This window comes from Arachis hypogaea, chromosome 19, assembly GCF_003086295.3.
Source record: "Arachis hypogaea cultivar Tifrunner chromosome 19, arahy.Tifrunner.gnm2.J5K5, whole genome shotgun sequence".
Taxonomy (NCBI): domain Eukaryota; kingdom Viridiplantae; phylum Streptophyta; class Magnoliopsida; order Fabales; family Fabaceae; genus Arachis; species Arachis hypogaea.
This window is the reverse complement of record NC_092054.1, coordinates 1,497,322-1,515,897: the sequence shown is the minus strand read 5'-3', so window position 1 is coordinate 1,515,897 and position 18,576 is coordinate 1,497,322. Positions and strand designations below refer to the sequence as shown.

General features: G+C 28.2%; 1 protein-coding gene across 1 annotated transcript; it reads right to left on the bottom strand.

The window, feature by feature from the left end:
- Positions 1–14,118: 14,118 nt before the first annotated feature.
- LOC112775971 (CBL-interacting serine/threonine-protein kinase 5) lies at positions 14,119–16,775 on the bottom strand. The gene is made up of 2 exons (XM_025819904.2): positions 15,687–16,775; positions 14,119–15,214 (listed from the first exon to the last, which is right to left on the bottom strand). Exons 1-2 carry the CDS (start codon positions 16,210–16,212, stop codon positions 14,355–14,357), a joined length of 1,386 nt encoding a protein of 461 aa, XP_025675689.1. The 5' UTR covers positions 16,213–16,775; the 3' UTR covers positions 14,119–14,354.
- Positions 16,776–18,576: the final 1,801 nt, after the last annotated feature.

Genomic DNA, 18,576 nt, shown 5'->3' with positions numbered 1-18,576 from the left:
GTAGGATAACATTGAATCACTTTTATAAATGTTAAGAATACAAATAGAACGATTTAAATGTTAGGATTTGGATCATCTAAAGTTTGAATTTCACTTTAGAGAATAAAGTGTGATCTTCTACCCTTGAATAGTTTCTCTTTCATATTTATTATTGGTCCCACCTATGAAATTAATGGTGAGAGATCACACTTTACTCTCTAAAGTGAAATTCAAATTTTAGAGAATTCAAATCCTAAATGTGAGGGACACAAATAGGACTTACTCCAAACATTGAGGACAAAAACGATACTTTATTCATTTTATAAATATAAGTTGAAATTAAAAATATGAGAATCACTATAAGAATTATTTGAATAACGATTAATTTAGTAACTAATTGTCTTTTAAAAATTAGTCATTTTTAGAGACTAATAATTTTAATCGTCGCTAAAATCTTAGTTGCCTAATTAAAAAATAGCAATTAATTTTAGCGATGATGTTATTATATTTTACATCTAAAAAAATTTTATTGGTCACCAAATCAATAGTTATTAATGACCAACTTTATCTTAATCCTAAAAAATCTATATTAATTGTCAAATCAATTGTTATTAGTGACCAATTTTATTGGCCATTAAAATTAATTATTATTTTAATAATTTCTTGTAATGAATACTCTTAAAAGGTGATAGTTAAATTTTTATTAGAAGTGTCAAAATATTTTTGGCAAGTATTTAAAACTTTTTCTTTTTAATATTGTATTATTAGAGGTGAAATCCTTTATCATAAACCAAACTGTATGTTGAACACTACTATAGCCATTTACAAAACGTCCTATGACGTTTTGTGTTTCTTCAATTAAAATAATATTTTTCTAACAAAATGTCAGTAACATTTTGTGTTTTAATAATTAAAATAATATTTTTTATTACAAAACGTCAATAATATTTTATTTTTTATAATTTAATTTTTTTTATTACAAAACGTTATTGACGTTTTGTGCTACTACTACAACTATGCAGAACACTAAAATAATAAAATATTTTTGTATTTCACATTAAAATTATTCAAATATAAAAATTTTAGCCAAGTATTCACACTCATTATTTGATACCATCGTATATCTCTTTTGTTAACATACACAAGAACGTACGATTAAGTTATTTAATGATCGAAAATTAAACAATTATTTTTTTTTTATGGTTGAATCGATCGGTACATAATTCGAAGCTAGGTTGGATGAATGTCCTAAGGTTGAGAATAAAATTAAATTTCTAAAATTTAGCACAAATTATAGCTAGGAACTATACCTATAGCTAACACATAAACTATTGCATGATATAACAAGGAATAAACGCCAGATGCCTAAGCATATTTTATGTGATTCTAACCCACAAAATATACAAATTAAAAGTAATCTTATGTTCTCATCCACCATTGTTTAGTTTACTATTGAGTTGATGATGAACGCAAAACAAAAATAAATTACACAAATATTTCTAATACGAAAAATAGCCTTAGACCTATATATCATGCAAAAAGAAAAATGCTAAGATGATAATTAAAGCATTAGCAATATCGATCGTCCTCCTAAGATGCCTAACTTTATTCCAGAATCTCTTGATGAGGATGTGGTGAATTTTAACTCACCGCAATAAATAAATAAATAAAATCTCACCGGTGATTCGTGAACACAAAACATTGGCACCACTCCATATATATATGGTGGTCTTTGATGGTTCAGAGCATATTACCGAAAAATTCGATTGATTTAAAACCATGGCAAGAAAGACAAATAATCTACTTAAGCTTTTTATTTTAAGTGTTGTGGTTTCAATGATATTTTTAATAATATGAAAATTTGGTGTTTTTTTTTTTTTTTTGGATATCATTACAAATTTAATGGTCGAATTTTTTTTATCTTTTTTTGTAAATATGCAAATGTAAGGGGTCAAATTTTTTTTTTTTAATTTTTTAAATATACAAATCTGACTCTTAAAATTGTATTTTGAGTGTTAAATTTTTTTTGAAATATATTAATCAGATTCTCCGATTTGCTTTACAATGAAAAAAAATATTTCACCATAAATTAAATGTTCTTATTTGTGCGATATAAAATTTGAGGGTTTGATTTGTTTTTTAAAATAAAAAAAATTAAAATTTATATAAAAAATACATCAATTAACTATGATACTAGATTACATACTATTTTTTTCTATTTCTAAAAAAAATTAGCCATAATCTTATTACTCTTGAATTGGATTTTTGATGGTTGTAGAAAGCATAAAGAATGGGGAGTTGAATTTATAACCTTTTTTTACATTAATAAAATAAGCCTTTAATTATAAGCTTTCACTTAGAATCTGTTTGAACTATGCAGCGGAAACTTTATGAGACAATTTCGTTTTATCTTATAAATATCAGAAAATAGAACATAAAGAAAAAGAAGAAGAATGACACCAACATGTATCCTGGTTCAGTTGCCTTGTATAATGCAACCTACATTCAGTCTCCACCACAACAGTAGTAGAATTTTCACTATAGTTAAAGTATTACATACACCAATTTCATAAGATTGACACAATCCTTTCTCTCTCAAGTTCTATCCCAACTTAACTTGGTTATGATAATACCTAACTCTCCACTTTAAGTTCTAACCCAACTTAGAAAGGGGCACCTCACAGATACAAGACACAAGACAATAGAAACAACCTAAAGAAATCTGAAACCACTCTAAACTTTTCTCTCAAGTGTATCACTCAACCTTTTGTCACTCATAGGCTTTTTCTTGATTCATCTCTTTCAGCTTTTTTCCACTCAAGAAATTACAGAAAAATATACATTGAAATGAAATTACAATCTGTAAGACATGAAGGAGATTGATGCTTCAACAGCCTCTGTTGCTACAAGTTGAATCGGGTTTAGCAAACATTGATCAAGTTTTTCATCTTGGCAGAATGCTTCTTTCTTTAGATAGTACTGTCCAACACGTTGAACCTTTTCAGGAAGCTCTCAAATGAAAACCTCACTCTCATTCTTTTATCTCCTTGTCTTCAGAAAGAAGAAAAATTTTTTTTGTACCTCTTCCAATGTTGTTGAGTTGTTTTCTTCCAAGTCAATTCCTTGAGCTGTGTGCTTCACCAACTTACCATTTTACTATTTTCAATTAATCCTTAAATTAAGAATTTTGAATCTGAGCCTTTTTTGCTTGACCAAAAACCTCAAGATATTAATGAAAAAGTTGTTCCGCGGTAAACCCAGATCTGAACTCTTGAGTTAGAGCTTTGTCCCCAAGAAATAATTTTAGCCTTTGATTTACAACAGTGATTATCAGAAATCACTTTCTCCATTTATCCCAAATTGGAGTAGCAGAGAGTTGGAGAAAGAGTGAAGAAAGTAAATTGCATGCAAATGGAAATAAATCACCTTTAACTTTTGACTTAGCTTACTGTGGTTTGATTTGGGTGATTAGACATTTGCTTTTTTTTATTAAGCTTTCTCTTTTCTTTCTGGTTCTTTTACTGAAGCAAACATGTGAACTTTGGCTTTGGAGATCTTCAGCTTGATGGAGTCTTCATGGGCTTGGGTTGGATTTGTTTTATTTAGCCCAGCCGTTTTCTTTGCATTATTTTCTATGGGTTTCGTTGGTTAGAAAGACCCACCAACAATCTTTGTTTCAATTGCTCTATCTCATTGGGTTGCTGTTGTTGTAAGTTTGGCCTTATGCTTTATGTTTGGTCCAATTTTCTTTCTTCAAACTAGCATTTCAGATTTCTTTTTTTCTTTAGGCTTCATTATTTTATTGGGCTTATTTTCTTGCTTCTTGGACTATATTTCTTCCTTTTTTCCTTCCTTATTGATTAGTTACTCTTTCTTTGGATTGCTCATGATGATATAAGTTCAGCCACTCATTTTCTTGGAACTTCTGGATTTGAACCATTGTTACCCTTATTTGCTTGTTATTGGACCGATTTTCTTGTTCCTTGGGCCTGTATCACTAATTAACACATCAAACCCAATTGGACTATTAACCCAACGTCAAAATGTTTGTCATCATCAACTATTTATTATTATTTACTAAACTCAACAATTTTAATTTGGACTTATCACTTCAAATTTACACTCAATCCGAACAACTTCAGATTTTTTTATTTAAATTAAATCAATATAATATTTACCAAAATAAATAAACGTAAAAAAAATTTTCGAAATACATTTTCAGTCACATCACGGGTAAAGAGGGTCAGTCTCTAAAATAACTACATCTCAGGTACACTGATCCCATGTTATCTAGGGTGTCTACATATAAACATATCTCAGATACACTGCATCCGAGATACGCACGTTTTTTGATTGGGGTTAATACATCCAAGATATAGTACAAAATTAAAAAATGTTCGTATCTCGGGTACAGTGTATCTGAGATATGCTTATGTTCATAACACGGTTGCACCCGAGATATGGTTCACAGATATTCTATTACAACACGGATTAGTGCATCCGAGATGTAGTAATTTTAGAGACTGACTCTCTGTATCTAAAATGTGACTAAAGATATATTTTGATAATTTTTTTCATATTTATTTATTTTGATAAATAATATATTTATTTAATTTAAATAAAAAAAATCCTAACAACTTCTTCCTATTTTGTTAGTTCAAAAATAAGTAAAAGCAGGTGCGCACGTGCACCCGATGCAACTTGGTACAAAAGTACCACAGTGGAACCCTTTTCGTCTTAGGTTGTCTAGATTTGATTTGAAGCTTTGTTGGTCATATATGGTTAAGGTACGACTACAAGGAATTTAAATATTCTAAAATAAAAAAAATTATGATAAAATAAAACATTAATCATGATCAAATTTGTAATTTTTAATATATATAAACTCTATTATTTTAATTTAAAAGGGGTCAATTTTTTATTTTAATTCTAAATATAAGTATATAATATTACAAGTCCATATTTTTTAAGAAACGATTTATTAAAAAAAATGTATAAGACATTTTTTTTTAGTTAAATTTTAGATGTAAGATAGGTCTATATTCAATTTTCACATAATGCAATGAAGCTGGAAAAACTTATTCAATATAATTAGATTATCTATCCGTAAATGATCGATTGTAAAATAAACGGCTCTCTTAATATTATTATCTAAAATAATTATACATATAAATTAATTTATTTTAGTTTATTTTTTATTAAAATTTGATTACTTCTCTTGAAATTATCTTTTCTTACTTTAATTATTTTTTATCCATTTTACTAACGTAAGAAACATTGTTACCCAATTTTTTTTCTCCGTTTTTGTAAGAATGAACTTGGATTACACTATTATTATAACAATCGTGATCCATGTACATTCACAAAAAAAGAAAGTGATCTATATATAAATATATAATAGTATTAGAGAATAGCCCATGAGTTAAAGGGTGGCCCAGAAAAATCCCTAAACCCTGGTGGCTGAAGAAGAGGATCTAGTGCCTATCTGCTGACTGCTGAGTGTGAGTCAAATTGGGCTTCGGCCCAGAAAAGACCAAAAAGAGAAAATTTGTATTCTCTACTATCTTCACTATTCATATCTGGATTAAAAAAAAAAAAAATCAAACCCGGCTTTTGGGTTGGTCGAGTGGTCAGCTCACTCTTCCGTTTAAGCAAGTGTCGGGAGTTCGAACTCCGCCTTGTGCATGCAGCAACTCATTGGCCAGCGGCAGACCCTTAAATAGAGCTTAGATCCGCGATAGATTAGTCCTTAACCTATCGGGTTGGGGAGATACCGTTTGAGTAAATAAAAAAAAAAAAAGACTCTTCGGTCCTTAACTTTTTTATTCTAGGTCAATACGATTCCTTTATTAAAAAAGTCCATTAAATAGTAATGAAAATTACTTTTGTGGGGTTTTATTTGTAATTTGTGAAGGGTTTTAAACTCCCACAAACTATTTATTTTTGAAAAATTCTTTCACTAGTGGTGATTAAGTAGACAAAGACCATTGCTGGAAATGATATCGTAGGAAAAAAAATTGCAGTACAAAGACCTTTTAAAAGAAAAAATAGTATCGAATAAAAAATGAAATAAGATAACATTAATGTTGATGATATTTGTATTGGTGATGATGACAATAGAAGAAATAACGATGATGATAAAGTATGGTTATACAATTAGAAATAATAGAGGTAGAAGTGATAATGACAAGAATGAAGAAGGTGATGGTAGTAGTGGTCATAATTGGTTATATTGTTAAAAAAACTTTGTGAAAATTTTATTACAAATAAAACTCTCACAAAACTAATTTTCATTACTATTTAACGAATTTTTTAATAAAAAATTATATTTATTCTAAAATGAAAAATTCATCCTTCCAACCTCATTATTATCTCGTGTAAATTTATCTATCTAAATATTATTATTAAACCACTCTAAAAATATTTTTTTTAAAAATAATATAGATATTTGATAGTTCGGAACTTATTACTATTTAATTTGTTTATTTTTTATTCAACAATAATTTTTGTTAATATATATTCACCACTTTTCCATGAAATCAGCCGTAAATTATATGGAAGTCCGGTTTTCTTTTCTTCTTTTTTTCCTTTTTTCTTTCGTTTTCTTTTCAAACTATATATACTAATAATGTCGTGGTATAATATATGTCATGAAAGAAAATGAATCATCTCGATATTCAAACAAAATTGGGCGGAATAAAAATGATTTGTCCTACTTAAAAAGATGTTACACTTTTTGAAGAAAAAAGGGTTAACTTTTGATTTTGATCGCAAATTCTGACTAACACATATGCTATTATTGACAACTTCTTTTGTCGTTATAATTTATAAATAACTGACAAATAACGTTGGGGAAAGACATTAAGATATGATTTATATAGCGATTATGTGGAGGGACACCTTAGCTTAAAATTACAATAATGTGACGATGATATAATAACACTAATATATATATAACACATGTATACGCTGAAGATCCCAGAAGCATGCTATTTTATTATAGCTATATGTGGCAATTTCTTGTTATTAAAAAATGGACACCTTGCACACCCTATCATTATCATTTATCAATATACATAAGAGGATAAAAAAAATCCTCTTTAATTTCAACAATCATGTCAACATCTTAGACTGGATAATAATGCATATATGCCGGTAGAAGAGAAGAAAAATCAGCTTCAATAATGTTTGAAAATATCATCTATCAATTTTTTACTTAAATTTTATTTTAATTTTTGTGTGTGATGATGCAACAATAATTGTTTTTCTAGTAAAAGTGTACCTTTAGCGTGAACAAACAAAAGTTTCTGGTGTTAAAAATACATGTATGTTCTAGACCTAATTTATCATTAATTCTAGTATAAGTGAAAATAAATTATTAAAAATATTGATAGTGTCTTTAATTAAAATTAAAAATAAATAATTATAATAGGAATAATAATAATGAAATTTAAGTTTTTGAAAAAGAAGTTCAAACCAATAATCTCAACATAAAAAACTGCATGCATTGTCACCAAATTATGTTATTTTTTAGACTATTATATATATTAATATACCCAAATCATTAATATCATAATTTTAATGATTCTATTATTAAGAACAATTTAAATTAAAAATATTAAAAACAATTTATATCTCATTATTACGATTTATATTATAATTATTTATTTTTTATTTTAATTAAAAATACTATTATAAATTATAAAAATTATTCTCTTATATTATAATAATAATAATAATAATAATAATAATAATAATTTATTAAACATATACACTTATCTCTAATACTTGATACGACTGGATTTTAAGTACAACTTTGATTATTATATATTCAATAAAGAAATGATAAGAAGCTTTTTTTTTTTTGTTATCCACGTATCCCTCAACCCGACAGGCTAATGATTATTCGTCGCGGATCGGAACTCTATTTTGGCCAATAAATTGCTGCATGCACAAGGCATGATTCAAATTTCCGATACTTACTTAAGTGGACGAGTGAGCTGGCCACTCGACCAACTCAAGTTGGTTAGAAATGATGAGAAGCTAAGAGTGTATAAGATTAATAGATTATCAAGTTAATTGACACTAGAATCGTAGCAAAAGGGGACATTATATTATATCAATTTACTACTAGTCTTAATTAGTTATAGTGACGTAACATAAGAACTAATGAGTTATGAGCATGGATTTGGATTGAAGGAAAACAATGAGACGGACATTATTAATGTTGCTTCCCACACATGCCGCAATCCTAGCTGTGGTTTCAACTTAAGTTTTTATTACCTTACTTCTTATTATATATTAAAATTTTCTTAAGAAGTAATAAGATTATTAGCAATTTAAAAAATTCATATTGAAAAGAGAGTTTAAAATAGTTTTAATGCATTTTCAATATATTTATTATATAAAAAAAACTTAGTGAAAAGCTTAAGGTTCTTCTTCGAATTTTTTTTTCCTATGTAAAACTTATAATTGAAGTGATGAAAGTAGTATTTTCGAATTTTAGTGTTATAATTTGGTTAGATAGTTCTTTCTCAACACATAGATGGAGATTTATATACTATGAAACACGAAGCACGGATACTTTGCTGAGTTATCGTGTCTGCGTGTCGGACACATTTTGGACACGACACTCACCGACACGCGTGTCTGCTGTGTCCAACCGTGACTTAATAAAAAATAAAAAATTCTTCTCCGGACACGTCTGGACACACCTAAATACCATCACATATATATCCGCGTGTCCTATTTTATTCTTAACATATATGCTTAAAATAAATTTAGATATAGTATATATTATTATTTATTAAAACAAAAATATTTTAAATACTTGATATAATTAAAATAAGACATTAAAATAATTAAAAATTTTAATTTATATTTTAATATTAATAAAATATCAAAATATCATTATAATTTATCTAAAAAATACTTTATATTTTTTATATATGCGTGTCCCCGTGTCATGTAAGATTTTAAAATTCGCGTGTCGGCGTGTCCCGTATCCGTATCAATGTTCGTGCATCATAGTTTATATAGACATTTATTTTTGTTGTATGTTCATGATATTTTTTACTTTAATAAGTCAATAATTAATTCGTTGTAGATTTGTTGGTCGATAAGTTGCTATATATATAAAATGGGATTCAAATTTTTGATGATTGCTTAAATAAACAAGTGAATTAACCACTCGACTAACCCAAATTAATTACTTAAATTAATTACTTGTATAGACATTTAGTAGTCAAGTTATATCACATCTTAATGATTGAAACCTTTTATGTCATTAAAGTCATAGGTTGCAAGTGCCAAGTTATATATAGATTGAATTAGAGATAAATACACAACTAAGGTGATGATTTATAACTCATCATGAATAATAAATCAGTTTTTATCTTGAATAATTTTAACAGTGTAGCCAATTTTTGTTAGTTGAGTAATTGGTTCATCTTAATTAAAATACTATATTATTTATTTAAATATAGTTAGTGAAATGTTAAAATATTATCTATAAATAACTATTGCATGAAACTTTCAATTCTAATTAACTTTGTGATTTAAATATAATACTAAATTATTTATTTTTAAATGTTTACTTAAGTCCAAATTTACCCTCAAGTTAAAAAAAAAAAAAACAGTCATTATCATTGTTTTTTTTTTATCATTATTTTGACTCTCTCATTGCAAAAAGTCTAGTTTCCCAATAAGAGAGGAGAACACACAAGCCAATATCATTGAATTATTACTCTGATATGCTTTATTTTCATAATCATCAATGAAGTAATCTGTTTATGAGTTCTATGGACACATTGAAGATCCAAGTGGCTACTTCTTTTGCCTTTAGATTTGATTAGCACTCTAATCTGATTTAATTTCCCACCTAATTATTTGTCCCACATAATTACCCGATTTCTTAATATAGTCATTTCAAAGACTTAGTGGGATAAAATTCCTTCATATTTATTTTATCATATAATTGTTCATGTTGTGGCCAAAATATTTAAAGCCATGGCTCAAAATAGAGTTGCAATTAACTTAGCCCAACTAGATCCAAGAGGATTTGTTTTGGTCATGTAAATTCAGTAAATGATGATGAAATAATCACTTTTTATAAATATTTCATTAAATCGAGTATGTTTTAATTTCAATTTTTATAAACCTACTTAAATTTTTTGTTGATTTAGACATTAAAGTGTCCTGTAAGTATTTTTAACTATCGTTTTTTAAATTGACTTAAGGCTTGTTTGGGTGAGCTTTTAAGAAAATATTCTTTTTAGTTATCTTTTTTTAAAAGATCTTATAGAAAAGTAAAAATAATTTTATGTTTGGGTATCTCATCCAAAAAGATCTTTTTATCTATCAATTATGTTTGGGTATAACAATATAAAAGTACTTTTTTGTTTATTTATTACATGAAAAATATCTTTTTTTAAGGAAAAAAGATTTTTTAAAAAAAGATGTAAATTACAGTTTCTCAAAAAATATTTTTTTTATTTTTCTAGTGTTTTTACTTTTACTACTAGAAATTTGTCAAACACGCTAAAAAATAAAAAAAAAATATTTTTTCATTAAAAAAAGATATTTTTTTTATCAAAATATTAGCACCCAAACAAATACTTAACAAATAAATTACAATTTTTTTTTTGTATTTCAATTATCATTTAAATGAGGATATTTACACAATATGAGTTAACTTCTTATACAATAAAAAAAAAAAATTACTCATTATCTATAGAGAAAGATTCAGTAAGTAATTATCAGATAATCACCTTGTTTTATAAATAACCTATCAAATTCGAGTATTTTTCAATTTCAACTTTCATAAACATGCTTAACATGAAGTCATCTGAGACACCTTTATCCCATCTTTTTAATCTCATCACAAAAGTCTAATTACTTTGCAATTCATTTCAAGTACACTTTAAAATAGTAATATTAAAATATTATGGTATATTAATTGGGAAAACTTTTAAGTGTAGCGAAAATACTAGTGTTTCAGTTATTTTAACTGTTGATTTTAATTAATATATATTATAAAAAAATTTTAAATATACCAAAAATCGATGTTTCTGGTACACTTGAAACTCTTCCTATATTATATATATTTTTTATAATTCAAATCAACAGTTAAAACAACTGAAATATCGATATTTTTAGTACATTTGAAACTCTTCTTATTAATTGATTGATTTACATGACGAATTGAGGTAGTGGTTCAACTTTGCGAGCATAATGATCCAAGAATAAGCAACAATAATAATCACAACAATTATATCAGTTTGATGAGCCAGCAATTAACCATCAATGTATCTTATTGGCGTGAGGGATTGCCATAGCTAGAATTTTGTCCTTTTCTTTTCTTTATCCCTTTTTTTTATTTTCAATTTTTCAAAAATAAATAAATAAATAAATCATTAGCATATATTCATGCCTTTCACAAGGATAATACCCATATATGCTTTAATTTGTTTTGACACAAACCTAACAGGCTAAGTAAGTTTTCTATTTATGTTCAGTTTTTCAATTAAACAAAGAAAGACCATAATTATTAGTGTTTAATATTGTTATTAGTTGAAAATTACTACTGCAATAATTGCAATTAGTTTTCATATATCTATTGTCACATGCATAGTGATAGATGAGTTAGGTATGTAGGTATATATAGGTGGGGCTGTGAAAAAGATGTGATAAATTAAATTCACATATGCTTATGCAAGTTGCATGGCAAGGTGGGTTTGAAAACAGAAAAAATTGTTTATTAATAATGCACATTTTTTAATAAGCACCATAGATTTTATTTTATTTTTTAGAAATAAAGAAATAAAAGTTTAAATCTCATCTATCATTTTTGATAACATTTATTAAGAAAGCTTATTTTCCACGTCAGTTAGTTGTTCAATTCCGGCTAATTTTTTTTATATGAGATTGATACGTGAGTTATGCTGAATTATGGAGTATTAAGGAGATATACACAATTGTGACGGCAGGGAGATATACACGATTGTGACGGCTTTCAATTTTTTGCTTTAGTGAGAAGAAATCGGACCTAGGATTTTCTATCAGTACACAAATCGAACCCAAAATTTTCTGCTAGTACACAAATCGGACCCAGAGTTTACACAAATCGAACCGAAGGTTTTCTGCCAGTACACAAATCGGACCGAAGATTTTCTGTCAATAGTAAACACCATATACCTTCATAACTCTCCTATACACCAACCTCCCTCCATATTAAAATTAAAAAGTTCGTTCAATTCCATGGAACTTCTTTTTATTATAAATCTAAATTATGGAAAAAAAAAAAGAGGTATTAATTCCTAAAACTCTAAATATATATTGTGCATGCTTAAAAAAATTAATTTTATTTTAAATTAACTATTAACATACATTCTCAATTATTATATTATATATTGATCCAATTTTGGCACTATTAAATTTTGATAGCCAGCATTCAAATTCCTTTAATTTTATTTTTCCCTATTTTGTTGTTATATATACTCAATTTCCTGAATTATAGGGATTTTTTTATAGCCTCATGTGACAAAGGTGAGTATGATCCTAGTCAGCTGATGGAACCTTTGAAATTCAATAAGGCCCCATTGGCCATTGATGCAACCCCCCTCTTTAGTCCTTATTTATGGATAAAATTGACATTTAATAATGTTTCCTCCACTCACAGTACACACACCAATGCCTACTTTGCACTTTTGATTTTATCTGCTAAATATGTATTAAAAAACATGGTGGAATAAGAATAGAGGGGGAAAATTAAATTAAAGCTAAAAATACAGTTAATCTATGTTGGGGAAAAAAATCGTTTGCACACCTGGGGTACAGAATTGTAAGAAGAACACAACAGAAATTGGTACTAAAAAATAATAAAAGAAACCAATGATGATGTTAGAGAAAATCAATGTCTTGGCTGTCTTGCAATTTACTCTCTACTTGACATTTTGGTCCACTATCCGGGCCTCAGTTATTTATCTTATTAGAATTAGTAGTTATTTTAAGATAAAAAAGTGCATTGGCCTTATTCAAGATAAATATACAAAGTCATATCATATCATTCATGACATTGAATGTTTTCATCTTTCTCCTACTTGCTATTTTTTTCCCTAGAGAGGACATGGATACCATACCTATAAATATATTATTAGTATGATATGTTACAAAATATGAAAGTACCAAATCCTAAAGGAAAAAGTTACAACATATATTAGTATGAATTATTGAAAACATTTCAAGTGCACCGATGAGTTATTTTAACCGTTGATTTCAATTAATATATATTATATATATTTTTTATAAGTCAGATCAACAATTAAAACAACTGGTGCACCGATACTTCTGGTGCACTTGAAATGTTTCCTGAATTATTATCCTTTATTGATGCACTCATGTTCATATCATCCATTCAAATATATAAATAATTTATGGACCCAAAAGTCTTAATTCACTTCTTCCATTTGTTGACAAAAAGACAGTATTATAAAAAAAATTATCAATTAAAATAATATCCATGTGGTGACACACCACCACATAAAATAATCTAATTGAGCACCAACCAACCAACATAAAAGTAATTTGATTGAATAACCAAATTTATGAAATTTAATCCTGGCCTTCCAATTACATATAGAGTCAACTGATCTATTTGACAATTTGCTTTTCACTACCCTCCAAATGATCACTTCTACTTGCTTCATGTGTCCCAACCTAAAGACTAAAGTAATAATAATCAAAATGCAAAAACCCTTATTTGCCCATTGTGTACGAATCATCTATATCCATATTGTTGTAGAGGATAAGAAGCAGATTCAAATATTTCTTTGAATTCAATTTTGATGAGCTGTAAATATTTTTCTATATGTTTAAACTATCTTGTCAATGTAGTCTTTTGCTTATAAAATTACCTTTTACCTTCTATTGGATTTTTTAGATGTTTAAGGAAATAACATTGAATTCCACAATTTACAAATTATAATGTTACATATTCTTTGCATCATCTTCAACTATTATTAGCTACTAAACCTTATTATATAGATATTGTAGATCATTGAATCCATTTTCTACATCAAATTAGATCAGAAATTTGAAATTTCGGAACAATAAAACCACTAAATGAAGAACAAAGCTATATGTTGGGGATGACTTTTCAGTATTAACTTCAAACATCATCAGAAACTAAACTCAAATTTTTTACACAAATGAAATGAAATCCTGTAACTTAAATCAAAATACAGCATTATTTTTTTCCTAGTATCTTCCTTTTCTTTTACTTAATATGCAAATCAAACTATATTATTATAGCTGCAACAAACTGTAAAAGGAAGAAGAACATAGGCAAAATAATCCCAAAGGCATGACTAGTATTATTAGTTGTTACCATCTCCCTGCCAACTCCAAACAATGTCATTCAATGAAGGCCTAACTTCTTCCTCACAGAATTTGATATACTCCAAGGTATCCCCAGAAGACTTCGAGAACTCCACCACCGCCACCTCCGGCGCCACCTCGAACACTTCCACCGTCATGGCCAGCCTCCCTTTCCTCCCTTCCCTCTCCCCTTCCATCCTCACAACAAACTCCTTCTTCTTCTTCCCTGCCACTCTGAAATTCAATTTCTTCGCCATAGCCTCTAGCTTCCCCACCACTGCTTGAGCCGAAAGCTTCGATATAAACACTGAAGGTGACCTCTTCCTTGTCTCAAACAAACTCCTCAGATCAAAACCGTGCGACAGCGAGGAAATTATCTCGAAAGCATTGTAAAACGGCCGCGCAGGCTTAGCAGAACTACTCTGCTTCAAATCATCCTTGTTAAACTCTTGATTGTTATTATTATCACTATCATCCTCATCGAAGTCATCCACATTGTCCTCGATGGCAGACTCCTTAAAGGAGAATGCAATCGGGCGCATGAAGCCGATTTGGAACCAAGGATCCTTCATGATATCTGCAATTGAGAACCTCTTTTCAGGATCAGCTACAAGGAGGTTTGAGATCAAGTTCTTTGCTCCTTCCGGAACCCAATCAGGGAATTCATATTGAGCCTTGAAGGCTTTTCTGTAGATTCTCATCACGTTTTCGCCTTGGAAGGGTAGATAGCCACAAACCAGAGCATAAAGAATCACTCCACAAGACCATATATCTGCTTTGGATCCATCATACCCTTTCTTCTTCAACACTTCTGGTGCCACATATGCAGGTGTTCCACACGGTGTTATCAGCATACCATCTGCACCATGTTTTGCACAACAATTAGTATCAAGTAATTCCACTAACAAATATTCTAAACAGTTGAGTTCATGCATTTTGTTATGTTGATTTTTCGCGTGGATACCAAAATTGGAAGACTCATCCAACAAATATGGTATACTATAAGAGGAATGATAGGGAGACAGCAACTTTTGTGATTTGTAGCCATCAAATGATCATTAATGATAATTTTAATGGTGTGAGATTGGGGTGAAATTTCTCTGCTGCTTACATGCTCGCCAGAATCTAATAAAGTTAATGGCTCCAAGACTTTTCCATACTATACAACCATAGTAAAATTATGACCTAATTTTATAATCAATAAAAGAAATTATGTCCTAATTATAGTCAATTTTGTGATTCAATCATAGCCTAATATAGCCAAACCAGTAGCAACAAATTAAGACTTTCAATAATTGAAAAAAAATAATAATTAAAAAAGTGTGACGAACCTGCACGGCGTTGTTCCGGCAAAGCAGAGAGGCCAAAATCGGAGACCTTAAGCTCTTCATTCTCATCAAGAAGCAGATTCTCCGGCTTGAGATCTCTGTGAGTGACGCCGCGGCTATGGCAGAAATCAACGGCCGAGATCAACTGCTGAAAATACTTTCTAGCTACATCTTCCTTGAGCTTCCCTTTCTCCACTTTCTTGAACAATTCCCCTCCCTTAACATACTCCATAACCAAGAATATCTTCCCCTTCGTGGCCATGACTTCCTTCAGCTCCACTATGTTCGGATGCCTCACCAGCCTCATAACCGAAACCTCTCTCTTAATCTGCTCTATCAGCCTCTCCTTCTTCAGCTTATCCTTCTTTATCACCTTAATCGCCACACTTTCATTCGTCGCTAGGTTCCTACCGTAGTATACCTTCGCAAAATTCCCCTGACCTAACACGCGTCCCATCTCGTACTTCTCGAATATCACCGTCCTAGCGCTGTTCGACAACTTGATCTCCATCTCGTTTTTCAGATCCATGGGAGGAAGATTCCAGAGAGAGAAAAGGAAAAGAAAGAAAGTTAGTAAGATTAGTGGTTGTGAAGGCTAATTGTATGGCCAAGAGAGGAGGGAGAATGTGGAGTGGTGAAGATTGGAGAGGTTCATTCCTTTGAGGAATATAGTGTCCGAGGGACACACAACGTTTCGGAGAAAGGATTCAGAAGGGTTGAAGATCTTCATGGTGCATAGGTGATACACCAGATTGGAACTCCGGTGTGTATTTTATAAGAGAGAAAGAAGAAAAGAAGAGAAAAAATAAGGGTGTGGTTTTTGGGTTAGGTTGAGTGAAAGTTGAAGAAGTTTGTGTTGTGATGGAATTTATTAATGGAGTGAGGGGGAATATATTGAGATTGGGATTGGGATTGGGATTGGGCTTTGTGTGTTTCTCTAGAACGGTTTGGAGGACGCGGTTTTGATTTCAGAGTGGATTTTGGAATTTGGAAGAAAAAGGTAAGGACCTGTGGTTGCTGATAAACGCTGACTAGACTCTACCCAGGATATTCTATAAAAATTAAAAAGTATTATTAATTTATTATTTTACTAGTATGATTCGTGTTTTTTTTTATTTAAAATGTGCTTCTAAAGATATTAGTTTTTTTTTTTTATGATTAAAGGATTTGTTTGGATGAGTTTTTAAGAAAATATTTTTTTTTAAGTTATCTTTTTTTTTAAAGATCTTATAAAAAATAAAAATAATTTTATGTTTAAGTATTTTATACAAAAAGATTTTTTTAATTATCAATTATATTTAGATATAACAATATAAAAATATTTTTTGTTTATTTATTACATGAAAAATATCTTTTTTTTAAGGAAATTTTTTTTAAAAAAAAGATGTAAATTACAGCTTCTCAAAAAATATGTTTTTTTTATTTTCTAGTGCTTTTACTTTTACTACTGAAAATTTGTCAAACACGCTAAAATAAAAAAAAGATATTTTTTCATTGAAAAAAGATCTTTTTTTATCAAAATAATGACACCAAACAAACACAAAAAAATCAATTAAAAAACACCAGCTATTCAACCTAATTAATGTTTTGAATATATTTTAAATAATTTAATTTTGATACACGATTAGTTTAAAACTAATTTACACATACATTTAATCACATAAGGTTATATTGACAAAAATAAATATCTTTTATATTAATCGTTTGAATGTTTATCTAAAAAATGGTTGTGATTGCACGAGTTTTACATTGTCGATGCATCAAAATTAAACTCATATTTTAAATACAAAATAAAAATCAAATACATATATATATAAGTATATAATGATTAATTTAGTAAGTATATATATATATATATCTTTTAAAATAATATTAGTTAAAATATATTTTTTGATATATTTGATTTGTTATTAAAATGTAAAATTTGGATCTATTCAATATTAAGAATATTTAAAATTTATTTTCTTATTGCAAATTTATCTTATTGTTTTTTTAATTATAATTATAATAATCTTAAAGATATTTGTTGAGAAAAAAATGCTAATATTTAAATTACAAAAATACATCATATTTATTGAGTCTCTAGTATTATATATTTAATTAATTGTATGCTGTTTAAAAGGTTTTAATCATTTAAGTTTTTGTTTATGAAATATATATTTAATTAATTATATTGTAATATATTAGTGATGTTTCTTCACAAAAGGGAAACTATTAAAAGGTGGACCAATTATTATGAAAACAAAAGTAGGTGGGAGAAAAATCAGAAATATCTAGAAAAGCCAAAAATGAGAAAATATAGTTGAACAAGATTTGAAACAGGTGGAGATGACGTGGAACAAAAGCCACTTATCATCATTGTTTGTTTGGTTTTGGAGTGCGGCTATCTTATTTGTACTACCATTGTTCTTGCCGTCTAGGTTATGGTATACCTTTTGCAATTGCATTCCTATTTTTTTTCTTTCACACCTAGTCATTATCCTTATTATTATATTAATATTATATAGTCAAAAAATATTATTATTTTTTATTAATATTTAATTAATAATAATTTATATTTATATTTATAAAAATTTTACACACAAAAATATATAATTTATATTTATATTTTTTAAAATAATTTAATATTTATATTAGTCAAATAATAATAATAAAAAATACTAAAAAATTAATAATTTTTAAAAAAATTTCTATTTATTTATTATTATATAAGCTTGAATTATTAGTATTTTCCAACTTCTTCTTATTTTTATTTGTGTAAAGAATTTATTTAACTTGAGATTTGTTATTTGGATTCAATTTATATATATTGCCATATTTAATTGTACATTATATACATTTTCATGTTAAAAAATAAATTTAAAATTTATTATTTGAATTTGCATCTAAGAAG

What these genes read in the sequence shown, in the direction of transcription:
- LOC112775971 (XM_025819904.2), bottom strand. Translation starts at nt 16,212, where the DNA reads ATGGATCTGAAAAACGAGATGGAGATCAAGTTGTCGAACAGCGCTAGG. An exon ending in GCCGGAACAACGCCGTGCAG is followed by an intron (nt 15,215 to 15,686) that starts GTTCGTCACACT and finishes AACATGGTGCAG; the next exon opens with ATGGTATGCTGATAACACCG.